The sequence below is a fragment of the Alternaria dauci genome, chromosome 10 (assembly GCF_042100115.1).
Source record: "Alternaria dauci strain A2016 chromosome 10, whole genome shotgun sequence".
In the NCBI taxonomy this organism is placed as follows: Eukaryota; Fungi; Ascomycota; class Dothideomycetes; order Pleosporales; family Pleosporaceae; genus Alternaria; species Alternaria dauci.
The window spans coordinates 120644-141572 of NC_091281.1; the positions used below are offsets into that span (position 1 = coordinate 120644).

Genomic DNA, 20929 nt, shown 5'->3' on the forward strand with positions numbered 1-20929 from the left:
TCTAGCGGGACGCTAGAAGAACATGTGGAACATGTCAAGAAAGTGCTCAGGAAGCTTAAGGAATACAAGCTGTACCTGCAGCCGGGGAAGTGCGAATTTCACACGAAGGAAACGGAATACCTAGGCTTCATAATATCCACAGAGGGGGTGAAGATGAACCCAAAGAAGACAGCGGCTGTACAGGAATGGCCAACGCCCAAAACAGTCAAGGACGTGCAATCCTTCCTAGGATTTGCCAACTACTACCGGAAGTTCATCAAGGATTACTCAAAGATCACAACACCTCTCTCCGAGATCACGAAGAAGGAAGTTGGTTTCAAATGGAACGAGGAACATCAGGAGGCTTTTGATCGAATCAAGCAGATATTCCTCGAGGCACCAGTACTAGAGATGTACGACCCAAAGCGAGAGACGCGAGTCGAGACCGACGCGTCAGATTATGCACTCGGAGCTGTATTGTCGCAGCAGTGCCCAGACAAAAAGTGGAGACCAGTGTTCTACCACTCAAGAAAGTTCTCTGGAGCAGAACTAAACTACGACGTTCACGATAAGGAGCTACTAGGAGTAGTCGATGCCTTTGAACAGTGGGAAGTCTATTTGCTAGGACTACCACACCAGATCGAGGTTTTTACCGATCACCAGAACTTGGCAGGTTTCATGACAACGAAGAAACTCAACCGACGACAAGTCCGATGGGCTGAGATGCTAGCTCAGTTCGACTTCAAGATAACTCACCGCGCTGGAACGCTCAACGGAGCTGCGGATGCTTTAAGCAGGAGATCCGACTTACGCGAGGAAAATCATAAGGAACCACATGACGCCATGTTCAAGAAGATGCCTGATGGCACACTACGTTACAACCAGCCGGAACTAGCTAAGATAGCTAAGGTGGCCGAGCGGGTAGAAACACTTCAGCAGCAGTGGCAGCAGAGAGCGGCCAGCTGGCAGTTCGAGCCTGACGAGAACGGCTCCGACGAACTGTTACAAGACGAGCGAGAGTACCGAGATATGATTCGAAGCGATCGAACATATGTACCCCCACACATGAGATCGAGTCTCATCAAGGAACTGCATGAGTCCCCAGAGTATGGACATGCATCGCTAGAAGAAATGGTCAGGCGACTATCAAAGGTGTTTGCGATACCACGCTTGCGAGCGAAGGTGCAGGACGTCCTAGGCAACTGTTTGGCTTGTCATCAGAACAAACCCAAGAGACATAAGCCCTATGGCCTGTTACAACCCTTACCGCCACCAACGAGACCATGGAGCAGCGTAACAATGGACTTCATAGTGAAGCTCCCGAAGTCGTTAGAACCAGGATCCGGAAGATTATGCGACACAGTCCTAGTCATCGTGTGTCGTCACACGAAAGGAGCAAAGTTTGTGCCCACGGAAGAAACCATTACGGCAGAAGAATGCGCGTATGAGGTCAGCAAGGCACTTATGTCAGAACATGGGATACCTGAAGAATTCATCACCGATCGTGATAAACTGTTCACTTCCAAGTATTGGAACACATTCCTGGCAAAGCTGGGTGTGAAGAAGAAACTATCGACTAGCTTCCACCCCGAAACAGATGGCCAGACGGAACGAACGAACCAGACACTGGAACAGTATCTGAGGATGTACGCCAACAAGCTGCAAGACAATTGGGTTGAACTCTTGCCGACAGCACAATTGGCCTACAATAGTACTAGGTCTGCGACGACTAAGTACTCACCACACTACGCGAATTACGGATATGAGCCGGTTGCTCATCGAGATCCAAAAGATATAGAGAGTATCGCAGTAGGTGCAGACGACAAAGCCCGCTTGATGCGAGGACTGCACGAAGAATTGAGCAAGAACATAGCTCATAGGAACCTCACGACAGCCAAGGCGGCTAATAAGCAAAGGATTGAGGGACCAACCTTTAAGAAGGGGGACAAAGTTTTCCTGTCACGTCAGAACTTGAAAACTAAGCGACCAAGCAAGAAACTGGACAACCTCCGAATAGGACCATTCGAGGTTCTAGAGGAAATGGGTAACGTAAACTACAAACTCCAACTCCCACCAGGCATGCGCATCCACCCTGTCTTTCACAAGAAACTCCTGGAAAGAGCACCTCCAGATGCCGAGCTAGCTACCGACATAGAGCTCGAAGACGATGAGTACGAGGTCGAAGAAATCAGGGACCTGCGGAAAATCGGTCGTCAGTGGAAATACTTGGTCAAGTGGCTAGGATGGCCAGAGAGCCAGAACACTTGGGAACCAAAAGAAAATTTGACGAACTGCAAGTCACAGGTACGTGAGTACCATCGGAAACACCCAGAGAAGGGAGGACCGGGTCCTCAAGGGAAGAAAAGAATTCAGAAAAAGGATCGAAAGAAGCGTCATCCTGCAACCAGCCCAAGTCAGTCGACAGTCCGGGTAGCGATGGTTCAGTTGGTTGAAAGTCCGTACCAGGGGCAGAGTTCCCCTCGGCTTGCTCTTTCGCGCGATCCTGAAGACTCAAAATGGCGTGATCTCGATCAGCGAATGCTCGCTCTCGCGCCTCAGTCTCTGCCACTTCCAGCCGAAGTTGAGCGACCTCGGCCTCAGCTCGAAGAAGCGCCAAGCGCTTCTCGCGCTTTTCAGCCTCAACCTTCTCCCACTCTTCCTCAGTCACAAATAAGCTACACTCAGCTTTCACCGAAATACAGCCCGCACACTGCCCAGAGGCAGTGTCCACGAAACAACGAAGATTCTTCTCCTCACACCGCTTGCAACGAAAGGTCATCTCGTTCCCTTGTTGGCGGATACGGTCAGCACGAGCCTGGCGCTGTTGAGTCGAGTTCTGGGTACGGACGCGTCGAGAAGTCTGAACCTTGGGCATGGTCAGGGAAAGTGAGGAAAAGAGGAAAGAGAGGATACGACACCACCGGAGTAGCTATACCTCCACCACCGCCGCCGGACTAGGCGCGGGAAAACGATAATCCAGGGTATCGAGACGATACGCCTAAGAGGGGGGGTAATGTTACAAGGTAACAAGGAATTGCCTTCCTTTCATGCAGGTCGCATGAAGGAAGACCATCGGGCGGACACGTTGGACGAAAGTGGATCTAGGGCGGGGCCCAGATCACGTGAAAGGAATGGCATCCCGCCAAGACCTGGCCTCCGGGAGGCCAGTGAGGATTGGGAGGTCACGGCCCTCCTAGGCCTCCCTCTTGGAAGGGAGGGTAAGGAGGACAGGACCTATGGCAATGGGTATAAGAATGTGTTGGATCTCATTATTACACTCGTTGTGGTTAACTCAAATAGTTCATCTCTTACACAGATTGTCAACTAGTTATTCTATTGTTATAGAATTGGTAGCGTTATTCTTTGGTTACAACGATAACTCTTTTCCACCTGATCATTCCATATCCTACCTCACGGACTATCGCCAATATCTATCTCGCCTTAGTACGGACCGAGCTTAGAGAAGTATAGCCTAACCCCGTGTAACACTTAGGTACTAGGCTAACTACTATATCTTATAAATATATAGCTAGCGTTCTAATATAGCTAAGGAGTATACTAAGTAGATATAAATATATTATCTACTTACCTCCTATATATATAATAATAGAGGATACCCTAAGGAAGGTAACTATAGTATAGTCTTCTCTAACACGACTTAAATACGTTTCTAATAGGTTATAGTTTTAGTATAGTAAGGTAATAAAGTATAAGATATAGAAGTTAAACTTACCCTTCTTAAATATAATTATTTAAATAATAAATATACTAGTAAAAGACGTAAGTATAATACTATTAAAAGATACTATAATAAATTATAGTAAAAGTATATCTCCTAAACACCTATTTTAACTATATATAGCTATATATATTTAATAATAGATAGGTTAAAGCTAAAGCCCTAAACTTTAGGTAGTTCTAGAAAGTTATAGTAACGTTAGGGAGAAGAGGAGTTTAGTGTTATATAGGGGTAAGCTATACTTCTCTAAGCTTAGTTTATACTAAGGTAAGATAAGCTTAGGTAATAGTCTATAAGGTAGTATATAAAATAATTAGGTAGAAAAGAGTTATTATTATAACTAAAGGATAATAATACTAATTCTATAAATAATAGAAAAACTAGTTAATAATCTATATAAGAGATAAACTATTTAAGTTAACTATAATAAGTATAATAATAAGATCTAATATATTCTTATACCTATTACCTTAGGTCTTACTATCTCTTTTATCCCTTTACTAGTAGATAGTTATAATAGCGCTACTATCTTAAAGTACTCTACTATCCTAGATATTAGATCTTAGCGTAATAGTATATTATATAACTTAGTACACCCTATACTTAGCTTTCTTTCTTTTATATATAGCTTTCCTTATATAAGGAGGATTTAACCTTTATTACTTATAATATTTAGGGGGAAGAGGAGTTTTTAAACTATAGTTTATAGCTTATATCTAGGCTTATAACTATAGTACTTAAGAATAAAGAGATATTAAAGTAACTTTAATTTTCTTCTCTAAACTCCTATACTTTAATATATTTAGTATATCTAGTATATCTAGTATATCTAGTAGCTCTAGTATCTCTAATATAAAGGTTATTATATATAATATTATTATAAGTATAAAGAGCCTATTTTTAGTAAGTTTAGTAACCCTCTTAGTAACTATAGTAGCTACTATTAAATAGTATAGTAAGTATAAAGTTATTATTAAGATTAACCCCTTTAAAAGTAACTTTAAGTATAAGTTCTAGACTTATATTTAATCCTTTAGCCTATTATATAAGTTTACTAAAAAAGAATTTAATTATATACTTAGGGACCCTTAGCTTTAGCCTTTATAGACTTTTTTTATTATTATTATAGTATATATAATTCTTTATTTTCTATAGGTATAGGGGTATTATTAAAATAAAACTTTAAAGAAATATAAAGTAGCTATCCCTCTACTTATTAGTTATAAAAGTTTATAAAAAAGATAAAGTAATAATATAGTTTAAATATAGGACTAATTAGTGTTATCTAAGGGTAAAGCTCTAACGTCTATATATAAAAACTAAAGTTAAATAAATTTACTAAAGGTAACTAAAAAGATACCTATTAAACCTTAGTAGGCCTAATAGGGATTACTAGCTATTAGCTAGTAATATAATTATAATATATTATAAAGGGGAGAGAGGATATAGTATATTTACTATAATTAAGAGGAGGTTATATAAAGCCTAACTACTTCTTACCTTTATACTAATACTAATATATAAGCTTTAATACTATATATAATTATTTTATACTATGTATAATTACCTTATATATAAATACTATAGTAATCCTTAATATATTATACTATAAGAATAATTATACCCTAGTAGGGGAGGTCCTACTTATACTATTTAGTAATATAAAAGATCTAAGTATTATATATATTAGTAAGCTACCCCTAAAAGTCTTCTAAGAGTTAGAGGAGCGTAAACCTAAGGTCCTTTAGTACTTTTACTATACTAAACCTAATAAGGACCTTATAAAAGAGACTAGGGTTAGCTTTATTATAATAAAAGAGATAATAGAAAAGACTATAATAATAATCTTAAGGAAGAAAAGGTTTAAGTTAATATTTATTATATATATTAATATATATTACCTTATTAAGCTTATTAAGTATAGCTACTTAGTTATAGTAGCTTTAGGCGTTAGTAAAAAGACTAAGGAGTAACTATATTAATAAATCCTAAATATTAATAAGGTAGTTAAAGAGAGAGATCTAAGTATTATAAAGAGGGAGTTTAAATATATACTATAAGGAGAGTAAAATAAGGTATAGATAGCTATACTACTAGTATTCCTCTAGCTAAAGTTAATTATCTAGTAGTAATAGTATTATAGATAGCTATATTTAAATAAGGCTATAACTATAACTATAGGGGTAGTAAAAGGCTTTATAGGTTATAGTTAGTAGTAATATAAGTATTATAAGGAAGGGATATAGTAGGGGTAACTTAGCCTTAGCCTTTATAGACTTTTTTTTTATTATTATTATAGTATATTTAGAGACTTTTTTTAAGATAAAGTATTAACTAGGTAACTATAAGCTTATATAAGCTTATATTTAGTACTACTAGTATATATATAGTATATTATAAATACTAGATACTAAAGATATATAATAGTATTATACGTAGACTAGAGACTATAATAACCTTTTAACTTATATACTATCCTTTACTATATCTACCCTTTATAACTACCATTACTATATCCCTTCTTTATTATATCTATATTAATACTAACTATAACCTCCTTTTACTATCTTTATAGTTATAGTTAAAGCCTTATTTAAACGCTATTTATAATACTATTACTACTAGAAAATAAACTTTAGTTAGAGGAATACTAGTAGTATAGTTATTTATATCTTATTTTACTCTTCTTATAGTATATATCTAAACTCCCTCTTTAAAATACCTAGATCTCTCTCCTTAACTACCTTATTAATATCTAGGATTTATTAGTATAGCTACTCCTTAATCTCTTTACTAACGCCTAAGGTTACTACAGCTAAGTAGCTATACCTAATAAGCTTAATAAGGTAATATATATTAGTATATATAATAAATATTAACTTAAACCTTTTCTTCCTTAAGATTATTATTATAGTCTTTTCTATTATCTCTTTTATTATAATATAGCTAACCTTAGTCTCTTTTATAAGGTCCTTATTAGGTTTAGTATAGTAAAAGTACTAAAGGATCTTAAGTTTATACTCCTCTAACTCCTAAAAGACTTTTAGGGGTAGTTTACTAATATATATAATACTTAGATCTTTTATATTATTAATTAGTATAAGTAAGACCTCCTCTACTAAAGTATAATTATTCTTATTATATACTTTATTAAGGATTACTATAGTATTTATATATAAGGTAATTATATATAGTATAAATTAATTATATATAGTATTAAAGCTTATAAGTTAATATTAGTATAAAGGTTAGAAGTAGCTTAGTTTTTATATAACCTCTTCTTAGTTATAGTAAATATACTATATCCTCTCCTCTCTCCCTTTATAATATATTATAATTATATTACTAGCTAATAGCTAGTAATCCTTATTAGGCCTACTAAGGTTTAATAGGTATCTTTTTTTAGTTACCTTTAGTAAATTTATTTAACTTTAGTTTTTATATATAGATGTTAGAGCTTTACCCTTATAAAATACTAATTAGTCTTATATTTAAACTATATTATTACTTTATCTTTTTTATTAACTTTTATAACTAATAAGTAGAGGGATAGCTACTTTTTATTTCTTTAAAGTTATATTTTAATAATACCCCTACACTTGCAGAAAATAAAAAATCGTAGACATAGATAGGGATCCCCGTTCAAGTTTGGCCTCATTTCGGCTGCTCGGGCCAAAAAACTCCGCCCCTGGTAGTTGAACCGATCACGTAATCTCTTCAACATCCATCAAGATCAGCGACCATTCTGAAGACAATAGACGCAACATTCTCCGTCGACTTGTATACGCCATGTTTGAGTACGGATGCGCGCTTTCGCAGGCCCGTGTAGTAAGCACGAGTAGGATGTGCTTGGCAGTCTCGCTCCCGGTCCCGTCAGCACCAGAACTGGCCTCGATGACACATCCCTGTCCCGATATGCCATGCACCATTTGGGCCATGGATCTGGATCTGGGGTACGATCCAAATCAATCCAGAGCCCGGGTTCTCTCCTTATTGGGTTAAACGCCTATTACATCAAGTTTGGTTTTGGAGCAAGAAGGCCGATTCAGTTAAAGCGAATCCAATCCAACCTTTCCAAATTGCCTCTAATCCGATAAAATCGCTGTACACAAGTCCGCAAAGAGGAAAAAGGCGGCATAATGCACAAGTCAGCAATTAATCCAAGTCTTTGGCATACAATTTAGCGGCGCAAGCCTCGCATAAGCAATGGTATTCGCTGGAACAGTATCTACAATCAGATCGAGACACTGCAAGCTCAGGACACCTTTCGGGGAGTTCCTGGAATCTTCGCGACAACGAGCCCCAAAAGAGAATAGTAAAGGCCGGTAGACAGAAGATGAAGATGCTTTACACAACGTTATGGTCAGGGGCACCCTCAGTAAAAACGACTAGAAGATCATCGTCTAGTACAAAGATCTCCTCAAGCTATGTTGGGCGGCGACGATAGATCGTTAGGGCCAGCTAGGTAACAGCAAGTCTGATGGGCTCAGCAACGTTCCGACGGACATTGAGTGCGTCTTCGGACACCTTACGGCCGCGCATAGCGAATACAAAGATGCTTCACCAGATACTATTAGGGGAAAATAACATTTCATTACTCTAATCAAAATCGCACTCGATAAAGCCGAGGCAACTGTTCCCCAAGACACAACCCAAATGATTATTGCTATACAATAGGCTTTACCGGGTTACCCAAAGGAAACTCTTTGCACTCGTGGATAAGGCCGACTTGTCAGGATTGTAGCTTCTTATAACTTCAACGCATTCGTGCCTGTAGCCAGGCCATATTTAAACATTAAGGCAACTCCTCCGTACCCTCAAAACCATCTCATAGACCCCAGTGCTTTGTATCTCAATGCGAGAATGCGATTACTTCGACATAGTTAGAAAGTCATTACTGATTTTAGTTTTATAGCTTGCTTACTTATTTGCTGATTTGAAGGCCGGCGGCATCGTCTTTGGCTGGATTGATACGGAATCCTGAGCTGAGCTGATCTTGTCGGGTTTGAAGAGAAGAATCAGAATCTCGGTTGTTGAGACTGTGAGGAGCCGCATCGTTTTTGGCCGAATCTATGATAAGTCCTGAACTTAATCGATCCTGCTCAACAGGAAGAGGTGCAGCGGCGGCGAAACCAGCAGCGAGGAGAATGACAAAGGTAGAAAGCTTCATGATGTAAATCTGGTGTAGAGAAGACTTGGAGAAAGAGTTGATACTTGAAGAATGGCTGGGTAGAGAGTACATCTCGATGCAAAGGTATTTATACATACTGTGAAAGTATTTTACAACTCCTTTCAGATAGTCTCCTTTGGCTCCTAGACTCGAATCTACGGCATCTAGCTACCACATAATTACCGGGCATTTCTACTAACGGTCAGTACCGTGAAATTTGAACACAGAGCCAAGGAAGACTACACCTTTGTAGGGCCTGGAAATTCATGTGTAGATAGTAGTTGCCATAAACGGTTATGGCTGTGACAGACGTCCAGATCCGTGCGGCTCTAGAACTGGAGTCGCCGCCGTCGCCGCCACCACCACTGCAGCGCTCGCAGCCCGCGATTTAGGCGATCTCCCCGTTGAACAAGTGCTTTTCAGGCGAACAGTGCTTGCATGGCAAGAGCCGTATTCGGCGTCGTGATAGGGGTCGGGTCAAGTGACGTCTCCGGTGCTGGAAACACTGCAGCTACTCGTGCTAGGACACGCAACCTTGGAATGTTGTTGATGGGTACGTAGCAATGACTTGAGATAGGTACCGTGGTACATTGCCTGAACCGGCAGGTACTCTTACCAGAGAATGTCGGTCTTGAAAACTCTTGGATGTGTAATGCTTTGCGCAAAAAATACTTGGGGTCGAGAGAATCGCCTGGCCCGTCTTACCTGCATGAACGGGACAGCGATAACCCTCCTGACGAGCCCATGTAGCCGACTCTGGAAATAAACCATGGTAGGCAATGACACGATGGCTGGTAGCTATACGATTCGAGTTCAGATGCCATGATTCGATCCGAACTGCCATCCCGAATATCAACCCGATGATTGTCGCGATACAGGAGGCCTCCCAGGAGACGGAAAAGCGACGCTACACTCTCGATCCGAACGGCCACTAGAGAATTTGCGCAGCGCAGGCTGCACCCACGAATAAAAACACGAAAAGACAAACCGTCGCCTACTTGTGACCATGATGGCATTCAGATGCCATGTAGCCTGACGAGGCTGTGACCCGCGCAGTCGCAAAAGAAGGGTCCAGTGCTTACGTTTACGCGTGAGCCTAGCGCGCTACCACGTGACGTGCTGCTGATGACGTCAACGTAACCGCCATGTCATATAGTATCCAAACCTCGAGCTGCTGCAGACCATCGACCATCTACGTCTCTAAATTGTCTGATTCCTACCTTAGACCAACGCATAACTTCCTTCACACCTACACGGCAACCATACTACAAACCAACATGTCTGCACCACCCGCACCAAACAACCCCGGCCTTGTCTCTTCGCACGCGCAATACGTCAAGGGCGCAGCTGAGGTACGACACGATGATGCCTTTGTCGCAGACACTTGACCACATTCACAATACTGATCTGTTCAACAGGAGACCATCGGAAACGTTACGGGCGCCGAGGCATGGAAGGCATCGGGCGCGCAGGACAAGTCGCAAGCCGTCGAGGCAATGAAGGCGGCATCAGCGAACCGTGATCCCAGCCAGCAAGGCCTGGGAGGCATCGAGGAGAAGGCGGGAAATCTTGTGGGCTGCGAGGGCATGCAGAAGGAGGGTGCTGAGAGTAAGAAGCAATAGGGGGCGATGATATACGTCGCAACACGATATTTAATGAGGAATGAAGTTTTAAACGAAGACAAATGCGCGTATGTCCATGTGATTATTGCCCTGCATGGTGATCCAGATGTGTTGCACGTCATTGCTAGTCGCATCGTGAGCTGCGGTTGGCGAAGCATGGTCCGTGAGCTTGAGCTTGAGCTTCTCGATTGCGCGCAACCCACGACACAACCTCACCGTCGCATTTCTACCAAACCGCCACAAATCACACAGACCACGACCTCTCCACCATGGCGCCCCCAATACGCGCGCGCTCCATCAAATCCGACGCCTTCCACGAACACTTCCGCAAGCTCAAAACGTCCGTGTACCAAGACAGTCCGCGCCCCAACGCCGTCTCGACATCGCACTACATCCGCTCGCTGTCCTGGAACGCGTCTGGCACGTTTATTGCCACGGGCGCCGCGGACAGGACACTGCGCATCTGGAACCCGGAAAAGACGAATGCGAAAAACTCGACGGAGCTGCGCACGCCCAATACGACGGCCGCGCTCGAACGCGTCGCGTTCCACCCAATCAATGAGAATGAGCTGGCGAGCGCGACGTCGGATGGCATGGTCAGGTTCTGGGACATACGGTCTAAGGCTAGTGTGGGCGAAGTGAAAGTCGGCGAGTGTCCGTTTACGCTGGCGTGGACACCAGATGGCAGCGGATTGGTTGCAGGGAGAAAGGTGATTGACTATGAAAAGACGTGATACAATACGCTCTAACATAGTCCTAGGATAACCTCCTCGTCACCATTGATCGATCGGCTCTCAGCGTCGTCTCGGAGCACCAGCAAGTCTACCAAACAAACCAATGCGTCTTCGACTGGTCGGGCAACCACCTCTACTCGACCGTCGGCGACGGCAGCGTGCGCCTGCTGCAATACCCCTCGTTTGAAAACACGCTCACGCTCAACGCCCACACCTCTGCATGCTACGCCGTCTCACTATCGCCCAGCGGCGAGTATCTGGCTGCCGGCGGCGGCGACGCGCTCATCTCGCTCTGGGACACACAGGAATGGATATGCACACGCACGCTGGAGCTGACGGGCGGCATCATCAAGTCGGTCGATTTCTCGTTCGACGGCAGCTATGTGACGGCTGGCTCGGACGACAAGGAGGAGAAAAAGATTCGCATTGCGCATGTCCATACGGGGGACATTGTTCACACGATTGATGTGCCGACGCCGGCATTGCATGTCGCGTGGCACCCATGCCGGTACATACTAGCGTACTCGGCCGAGAATCTGGGGTTGAAGATCGTCGGGGGCATCAGCTAGTGAGCCATGGGCAACAGGACAAGAGAAGTTGGCGTTGATGAGGTCTGCAGGTTCGCACGATACCCCCCATGATTAGAAAATTCACACACGGTATCTCTCGGAGACATTACAAAGCGGCTTATTCGCGTCCTTTTGTGACGCAATCGCATCGACATATATCGGGATAACCGAGGCCGACGTCTACTCGTAAGATACTTCTGTTCGAGCAACCCCGAGCCGTCGTCGCACAACCTACACCTGTACCACCATGGACGTAGCAACGCCCCTCAGACCAGCCGATCTCTTCTCCGCCAAAGGCCTAGTAGTCGTCATAACCGGCGGCGGCAGTGGTACGTCCCTGAAGCTCCAAGCTACCCCACCAAGCCCCGCGCCATCCTGCGCCCTTAAACCATACCACCATAACCAACAGCACACTCACCACCACCACCACCAGGTCTCGGCCTCGCCATCGCATCCGCCCTCTACCAAAATGGCGCCGCACACATCTACCTCCTCGGCCGGCGCGCCGACGTCCTACAAAAAGCCGCCGACGACATCCAATCCACCGCACCACACGACCCCCAATACACACCCGGCTCCATCCACGCCCTCCCCTGCGACGTAGCAAACCTATCCTCCGTCCGCGCCGCCGCGGACACCATCAAACAAGAAATCGGCTACGTCGACGTCCTCATCAACAACGCAGGCGTCCTCGGGCCCCGAAACGGCAAAGACATTTACGCCGCGGAAAACATCCAGCAACTCGCCGACGCCATGCTCGCCGGGTATGACGATGAGAAAACTGGCTGGACCGCCGCCATGGCAATCAACACACAATCCGTCATCGGCGTCAGCGCATCGTTTCTGCCCCTCCTCGACGCAGCGAATACGCGGCGCGGATGGGCGACAGGGAAAGTAAGCGGCCCGAGTACAGCACGGAACCGCGATCTTGATGTCGCGGCGAAGAACGGGATAGACGCGGATGACGACCGTCTCGCACACATCATCACTGTTGCATCCGTCGCTTCCTACCTCCGCATCGTCTCCGCGGGTCTCGCATACAACGCTAGTAAAGCTGCTGCCTCCCACCTCGGGAAAATGCTAGCAACGGTCTTAGCGGAATGGGGCGTCCGTAGTAATATTGTGTGTCCCGGCCCGTATCCGAGTGATATGACGGTGGGGCTGGAGAAAGTGGTGTTTGGGCCGAGTCAGATTCCGCAGGGCAGGATGGGGGGGATTGGGGATGTGGGCGGGTTGATGTTGTTTTTGGTGGGCAAGGCGGGGACGTTTGTTAATGGGAGTGTGCAGCTTACGGATGGGGGGAGGGCGGGGGTGTTGCCGGGTGTGTATTAGGTGTAAGGGGTCTGGTTTGGGAGGGTAGATGGTGGAAAAACTTGGAGCAATTGGATATACCATGTTCGATGCGTCTTTGCCTTGTCTACGCGGGTCTGTGAGTATCTGTTCATGCTTGTGCGATGTCATGAATGTTTTTCAGACTTGCATTCAGTAGAACAAGGCCGCTCATGAGCCTATGAACCTCCACTTGATCGGATATGAATGCCTGGCACTATCTCTAGAAAGTACAGCAGGCAAGGGTAACTTTTTCCACCATCCACATCCATCAGGTATCTATACTCTCCCCAAACCGCCTCATCCCCATCTTCACACTCACATCCCATCTCCATCCCATCTCCCTACATCCTCCCCAACACCCCCCTCACACTCCCCCTAACCACCTGGCTCCCCCTCACACTCACCTCCCCAATCCCCGTATCCCCGCCCGACCCACCATTCACCCACCGCTGCAACAACGCATTACTCTCCACGGGCTTAATACTCTGATCCGCCGTGCCAATCGTAACATGCGCCATTGGATTCACAGTCTCAAACACCACTTCCTCCGTCGCCGTTCCACCATTTTCACCCACACTCTCAGTCTGCAGCGTACTAGATCCATTTAATCGCACCACAAAGCACATGACGCGGTTATCCCATACGACGCGCTCGAGCAGGACGTCACACGTGCCCAGCTCGGGAGTGCCCCAGGCACTAGCTGAGGTTGTCTTCAGACTCGCGTCGTGTAGTTTGGTCAGCTTGTCCCAGTATTCCTGGTTGTTCGACGCAGACGCGCGGTGGATGAGAGTGACGTGGAATTCGCTCTGTACACGGCGCGTCTGTTTCAGTTGGTTGTACATGCGTGCGGTGTGTACATCTTTCTCTTTGAACAGCGAGTCGAGGATAGAGGTTATGCGCGCGGCATCGAGGGTGACGGAAAAGTACTCCATGCGTGGTGCCTTCTTTGGCTTTGCAGCTTGGGCTTGCTGGTTGGTGGCTGCGCGTTGCTGGCCGTTCTGGGGGTTCTGATTACCACCCCGCTTGTCGTTCTTGTTGTTGGACAGGTCCATTTTGAAGTCCGGTGTGTAGTCGTTCATGGCCCATTGGATGGCCGCGTCCATGTCGGTGTCAGTCGGCATATCTTTCCCGGCGAACAGGGCAGGATACGTCTCGAACATCTTGCTGATGATGGTCTCGAGATTCTCGCGCGAGTCGACCGTCGGGTCGAGGTCGATGACGAGATCAAACAGGTCGTCGGGCTTGCCTGAAGGGTCGACTGGCTGGAAGCGGTACATGAAGCCCTCCATGATCTGGACAATCTCATCCCTGCCCTTGGAGCCTGCTTGGATGGTCTGGTGGTTGTCTCCACGGTCGAGCACACGTTTCTGTGTTGCCTGTCGGATGCGGTCGTAGTTGGATCGATCGTGGACATAGTGCAGTGCGACGAACCGGGCGTCGGGCACGTTCTTCGAGATATCGTTAATAATCTGATCTCGCTCGCGTTTCTGATGGTTGTTCCGATCGGCAATCACCACAGGATTTGTGACGAGCAAAGACGAGATGGTGTCTGCGAAGATTTGACCGCGTCCCTTCTTTGCCTTGACATTGTCGTTCTGGAAGTGGCCCCAGCCAAACAACTTGACCAGAGCAAGAGCCAGCGTCGTCTTTCCGCATCCAATTGTCGCAATAGGAACAAGCACGATATTCCTGTCAGCCTTCTTGCTCTCAACAGGTCCGTTCTGCATCTCCTGCCGGATAATATCCGCACCAGTCGTTCCACGGAACTTGAGAAAGTCGTCGCGCATCTTGATGATGCCATGATTGGCATTGTATTGCTTCGCCAGGTCAGGGTTCTGCGTGAACTGGCGTCGGGCAAAGTCGAGATACTCCTTGGTGATGGCCTCGTGCTTCTTGTAGCGTGGCGGCTTGCCGGCAATCAGAGCCCTGGTGCACTCGCGCCACTGGCGGTACATGAGGTACGGCTCTTCAAACTTGTACTTGAAGAACCAGTCCGCATATGGCGCACCCTCAGACTCGCGTGCCTGGCAGCGGATGACGAAACCTTCTGTGTCGCGGCCTTCGTAGTTGCCCGTCTCTGCAACCTTTTCCAGAAACTTCTTGACTTGCTTGATATCGTTCTCCATTACATACGTGACCTTCTTCATGCCCCATTCGTCCGCAAACTTGTCGACGAGATGGCCGGGATATGTCGCGAACTCGGGCAGGTTCAGGTTGATGCCGTGAATGTAGAGACCGGCCTGGTCTTTGGTGTACGCGAGGACGTGCTCCTCGAACTCGTCGTCGCACAGCTCAGCCACGAGTGTCGCATTCATGGACCGAAGCGTCCGGGCCAGATCCTCCTTCCTCTTGCCAACACTCGCGACATGGCGCTCCACCCACTGCTCGCCTACCTGGGCATGGCTGGGCTCATCGCCTCTTGGACCAGTCGAGTGCTTGCTGCACACCAGCAGTGTGTCGTCGTCCAGACCGGACACGAAAATGATGCAGCCATTCTCCTTGACACTCAGCTCGTACGGGCCCCGTGTATGTTGCTCCACGTTCCTCCACTCCGTCTTCCGGATCTCGCCGTGGTTGAAGAACTTGTCGTACCCCCGTGTGACAATCTCGTAGTTGCCTTGCTGGTTCCTGTACGTAAACAGTCCGCGCGCATATGTGGGCAGGTTCGCTTTCTTGTAGTCCCAATCGTTCATCTTCCACGAGTCGACGGTCCGGCCATTGGGTAACGAGAAGGTGTGTTTCTTAACCGAGAATCCGCCGCCGCCCTTCTTGCCCTGGTGCGCTTCGAGAGCACGAACCAGGTCGGCAATCTGTTTGGGGTCTTGGGGCGCATACGGTGCGTGGTCGCGGTGCGCCATGATTGCGGTTGTTCGGAAGGTTCGTCGAGAGGCAGGTGAGGCGCGAGTTAAGCTTCGCAGGGGACTTGATATCTGGAGAAGAGACACGGGTAAGCGAAAAGTGGTGCGTGGTGGAATGTAAATGTGTGCAAGCGGGGACAACAATTTAAGGGCCATTATTTGATCAGGCAGCAAGGGAAAAGGCAAGACCAGGCGCGCAGTAGCGATGAGTCAACATGCGGCCAGGACAAGGGCGGTTCGTACCAGGTTCAATCTGCAGGAACAGACATGGAAAGGGCGCAGGTAAAGGCGCAGTCGCGTTGAGGTCAGTCGGGTGTCATTCTACAAATGTTTGGCCCATTTGCGATGAGATCACCGGTGGCTGTGGCAGGGGAGGGGCTTACTTCCGCGGCGCGGGGTCAAGCTAAGCCCGCTTGGGAAGCATCTTTTCATCGCATCGCAATCGGACATTTTAATACATGATTTCTGGCATTCATTGACATTGCATATTGATTCCTAGGATGTTATTGGTCGGCAAGGTAAAGGCTGCTTCGAGCAATCAATCTCTCAACGACAGCTTCTTCACCCCCTCCGCCAAAATCCTCTCAACCTCATCCTTGTGCGTCGAAAAGTTATCCACCAGATCATCCCACATCTTCGGATCATGCTCGTGCTTCTTCTTGCTATTCCACGCCCAATCTGTAATCGTAAACATCCTCGAGCTCTCCATCATAAACGCAATCGCACCCTTGGAGATTTGCATCTCGGGCGGCGGCGCTGCGCTCGCTGCTTTGAACTCTTCATACGCAACGCCATGCGGCACAAATCCGCACTCGAAACTGACGCCTCCAGGTTGGAATTCATCGGAGCGGCCGGCGTATTCGCCGTAGAGGAGACCCATGAGCTCAGACGCGCCGTTGCGGTGGTAGTATGGCGGTCGGTAGGCTATAGCCCAGTCAGTATCTCTAGCACACGCAGAACCTTGATGGCTTACTGTGCGATGCCACGTCCCAGCGCGGGCTGAAGATTAGGAAATCTGCAAGCGGTGCTACAGGATCGCGCGAAGGTGCGGTAATAACGCAGAAGATTGAAGGATCGATATGATCGACCGAGATAGAGCCCACGTTGACAAACTTGGTCAGGTCGTACTTGTACGGCACGTAGTTTCCATGCCACGCAACGACGTCAAACGGCGAGTGTTCTTGCTTGCTGACGAAAAACTTGCCGGCTAGCTTGTACACAATCTCCCACGGCTCATGTTCAATCTCGTACTTGGCAACTGGATGCAAAAAGTCTCGAGCGTTGGCAAGTCCGTTTGCGCCGAGGGGACCGAGTTCAGGGAGCTGGAACTGCGAGCCCCAAATCTCTGCTCAAATTAGCTCTCGTCTCGCATCGAGCTGGTTGATTTCCTCACCCAGAATGTAGCCGCGTGTTGGTCCCTCGACCTTGACTCTGAATCGCTGTCCTCGCTGAATTACGCAGATTTCACCTGGTTGCACATACATCGGACCAAACTCAGTCAGGATATCCAGCGCTCCTTGCTGAGGCACAATCAAGAAATCGCCATCAGAGTTCACCATAGCCCTCCTGTTCATACTCGCATTGCAAAGATACGTGTGGACAGCCAAGCCCTCACGGAGCGTAGGATCGCCCGAACCAGCAATAGTCTTGAGGCCCGAGGCAAAATCAACGTCGCCATCGGTCGGGATATCAAACGGGAGCCACGCTAGCTGGGTAGGCGAAACATGAACACGCTTGTTCACGGGCAGGAAGTTTGACTCGGTGTCTTCGTTGTCGGGGAGATCCGTCTACAGCTTTTGTCAGCAAATGGAACAAGTGACCACCTCATTGTCTGGCCGCGCTATCGTCTGACCATGCGACCCAAGTTTGGCCCTTACGCGACATGGTCTGAGTTAAGCATCGATGACGTGAGGTGAATGTCAGGGCAACAATATCGGTAGAGGCGCATAACCGGTGTCAGGAAGGGTCTCTTACAAATCCTTGATGCGCAACGGCCGGACGCGCCCTATATAGGTAGGCCTAATCAGGCGTCAGCAACAACACTAATTCTTGTGCGCAAACACCCAACCTTCTTGTTTAGATGCCTTGGAGCGACAAACGAGGAACCGGTCATCTGCTCCGCATATAGTCCGAATCTGACACTCCTGGGATTGTTCTGGCCCTTTGGGATAGTTCCTGAGAGACCGGTCAGCCCCTTGTCGCAAAAGTCCGTATATGCGATCCTCACCTGGCACTGCTTCCGATTCAAAGCTATTCCCGAACCCAGATTGATACTGCAGATACAGGTCAGCAGCGGACTTGAACATGGCAAAATGTCAGCTCACCTCATATGGATCGTTCTTCCTGGTGCCAAAGGAAGGTATAGCTCCATCTTTCTGCGTCTCTGCCCAGTGGAAGATGTTTTGGTACTCCTTTGGGTCTTTGAGTGGCTCAGGCATGATGACACTGTATTCGTGACCGCTCAGTGCAGTGCTGTTCAAGATCGGTGTGAGACTAATCGATTAGATTGGGCGGCTATAGTCGGGTATGCTCTTCGCGACAGTGCAGATTATCTCAGAGAAAGAACTTGGTAGACCAGGACGTCTCACGTCGAAAGAAGTGCCTCGTCTTTATGACTCCACACGCGTCGACCCCACAATCTCGCAGGACACGGCATCGTGCATGAAGAAATATCCGGCCACCGAGTTCCCCTCTGCTGTATGCGCATCTTATCGACGCATTGGCCAATCAGTGATGGTTCCGAAACACGCTCTCGTCGTCATGCCTGGCTGTGCGCGGCGATGAGGTTGATTTGGGGGTGAGACGCGCAACTGCCGAAGGGGTCGATGAGGGGTAGCTCCACGGCGCTGTGACGCCGGGAGAGAGCGGACTTGACGCGGCGCCGATTCGCTGACATTATCCTGCATTGGAGAAGTGCGTTGGGGTAAAGACGCTGGACGTTTGTAAGCGCACAGTCAGCGGCAAGGCGGATGTCGCGGGTTTGGTGGTTGTTTACTAATAGTACCAGTCGACGTGTTGCATAACAGCGACTGTGAGATACATGAGGAAGTTTGCGATGGTAATCATGCCGCGCCGCATGCACGTGGCTAGATAGAGAATCCTCCCCAGATTCCTGGCTCGTGAGGATTTCGCTTAGTCCACGATGCAGCTCAATCTGTGGAGTACCTGGGTACCCGAATCAGGATTGTCGCCAAAACGCGATCATGCCATTTCTTCACCAAGTCGACAACAACATTGCCGCGGAGATCTCGAGCACAGTATGGTACGGCGCTCAGCTCGGAAACAACATGCTTCCTCGCAGTCACAATCCCCCATCGCATTCCTTTCCGTATCTCCCCAGTCTGACCACCCCAGAAACGATCATCCAGCACACCCTCAATACGAATCACCCTTCCCGTTCCATCCATCTTCGCAACATTCAGTCCAGAAACGTCAGCGCCACAATATATCCTGTTCAGCCCTGCGCCGGCGAGGGCTTATTGGTCTTGCACACGGACCTCGCCTATCCTCTACGCGAACATGATCCCCAGAGCTGAGAAGATCAACCCTGCCTACCCGCTGTGATACTCTCCTGATCGTGCATGAACTTCGCCAGTCAAACTACTTGCTCGTATGCGAATTCTAAATCCTGGTTGCGGGATGTGGTCGAGGCTCGACCGCGTGGTACAGAGCAGCTGAGCCCGGGGTAGTCTAGATCCAAAGGTGCACTACCTTGGATCGGGACATTGACAGCGTCAATATTGCGTGGTATACAGGACGGTTGGCAGGTATCCGGTCTAGAACGATACGGAATCGATGGAACACTCGATAGATCCTTCCGCGATATGGCTCCGGTCCAGTCATCTGTAGCTTCTGCCGCGGTGAGGCAAGCGAGGCTTGAAGTAGCAAAGACGGCGACGCGTGTACCCAATAAATCACGTCCCGTACGCGTTGCAAGCGGAACTTCCGATCTCCGTGTTTCGCCAAAGCCACACCATTACACTTACTCTTGGCTTGCCTTTACAAATATCAAACCCGATTCTGCGCCACAAGAAAAGAAGCCCGAATGACCCCGCATCCACTCACAGAAACTCTTCGCGACTATCCTCACACATGATCCCACCACCACCTAGAAACACAGTACTGCACACCTTCATCGGCACTCGCTGCCAAGATTCTAGTCATTCCTCTTACTGTTCCCTCCGTTTCCGGAAATCCCCATGTTGCTAGCTAGCCCCTCCCAAGCAGCCATCAGCGCCCCATCGTTCGCCTGGGTATGACATCAAGTCGTCATGATAGTACTCCCTTGCCTGACCGCTCATTCATCGCGAACCAAACTTTTGTTGCTTTTTTCTTACCATCGTCTGTCGCTTGCTTCAAAAACGGCTCCGAGACCAAGACTAGCGCGATCGAGATGTGTAGAAAAGCATGCAGGTGTCAAGAAGCACCGGAACCGCCGTTTCCGCCCTAGCATAGACAAGATGCGCAAACATGTTCAGACTAAACCTAACCTACCGCGCACTTCCTTGTCTGCATTTCTCCTTGACCGCCTCGCTCGTAATGCAAATTACAGTAACGCGTACTTGTACAAGTTTACACTAACGCACTAGCCTCAAGATCGAACCAAACTGTTCATTACCGGATACGGAAAGGCCAGTCTAGGTCTGTAGTCGTAAACAGGATGCGCCGCCCACCACCGGCGACCCTGCGGCGACGGCGACCCTGTTTTTTACGCACGTTATTGTGGCTCAACCTGGCGCATGTTTAAAATGCGCCGGCCGCGCTGTGCGTAAGCGCCCTTGGAGCCCATGTCCATGCGCAATCATGTTGCCTTTACACAGGGTAGAATGATGCGGGGTATGGCCACTTGATCCCTGTTCCCATCCTTCTACACCACTACGTCCGTCCGTCGCGATAATAACGCCCACACTTTTTTCCTTTGCTAGA

The 20929-nt window shown here is 47.6% G+C and overlaps 5 protein-coding genes across 5 annotated transcripts; 3 read left to right on the forward strand and 2 right to left on the reverse strand.

Annotated features, from left to right (window-relative positions):
• Positions 1-10062: 10062 nt before the first annotated feature.
• ACET3X_009514 (uncharacterized protein) lies at positions 10063-10580 on the forward strand. The gene is made up of 2 exons (XM_069455787.1): positions 10063-10240; positions 10307-10580. Exons 1-2 carry the CDS (start codon positions 10166-10168, stop codon positions 10508-10510), a joined length of 279 nt encoding a protein of 92 aa, XP_069302347.1. The 5' UTR covers positions 10063-10165; the 3' UTR covers positions 10511-10580.
• Positions 10581-10779: 199 nt separating this feature from the next.
• On the forward strand, positions 10780-11813 carry ACET3X_009515 (uncharacterized protein; the record flags this gene model as incomplete). Its single annotated transcript, XM_069455798.1, has 2 exons — positions 10780-11220; positions 11271-11813. The coding sequence occupies 2 exons, from the start codon at positions 10780-10782 to the stop codon at positions 11811-11813; spliced, it is 984 nt and encodes a 327-aa protein (XP_069302348.1).
• A 247-nt stretch (positions 11814-12060) lies between these two features.
• ACET3X_009516 (uncharacterized protein) lies at positions 12061-13145 on the forward strand (the record flags this gene model as incomplete). The annotated part of the gene is made up of 2 exons (XM_069455809.1): positions 12061-12142; positions 12223-13145. 2 exons carry the CDS (start codon positions 12061-12063, stop codon positions 13143-13145), a joined length of 1005 nt encoding a protein of 334 aa, XP_069302349.1.
• Positions 13146-13486: 341 nt separating this feature from the next.
• On the reverse strand, positions 13487-16317 carry ACET3X_009517 (uncharacterized protein; the record flags this gene model as incomplete). The annotated part of the gene is made up of 2 exons (XM_069455820.1): positions 16247-16317; positions 13487-16075 (listed from the first exon to the last, which is right to left on the reverse strand). The coding sequence occupies exon 2, from the start codon at positions 16001-16003 to the stop codon at positions 13487-13489; it is 2517 nt and encodes an 838-aa protein (XP_069302350.1). The 5' UTR covers positions 16004-16075; positions 16247-16317.
• A 224-nt stretch (positions 16318-16541) lies between these two features.
• Positions 16542-18441, reverse strand: ACET3X_009518 (uncharacterized protein; the record flags this gene model as incomplete). Its single annotated transcript, XM_069455831.1, has 7 exons — positions 16542-16927; positions 16977-17351; positions 17397-17790; positions 17978-18022; positions 18072-18178; positions 18231-18276; positions 18328-18441. The coding sequence occupies 7 exons, from the start codon at positions 18439-18441 to the stop codon at positions 16542-16544; spliced, it is 1467 nt and encodes a 488-aa protein (XP_069302351.1).
• Positions 18442-20929: the final 2488 nt, after the last annotated feature.

Bases quoted from the DNA above. Each gene is read 5' to 3' on its own strand.
- ACET3X_009514 (XM_069455787.1), top strand. From the start codon at position 10,166: ATGTCTGCACCACCCGCACCAAACAACCCCGGCCTTGTCTCTTCGCAC. The intron at 10,241-10,306 runs GTACGACACGAT...TCTGTTCAACAG, and splicing joins ACGTCAAGGGCGCAGCTGAG to GAGACCATCGGAAACGTTAC.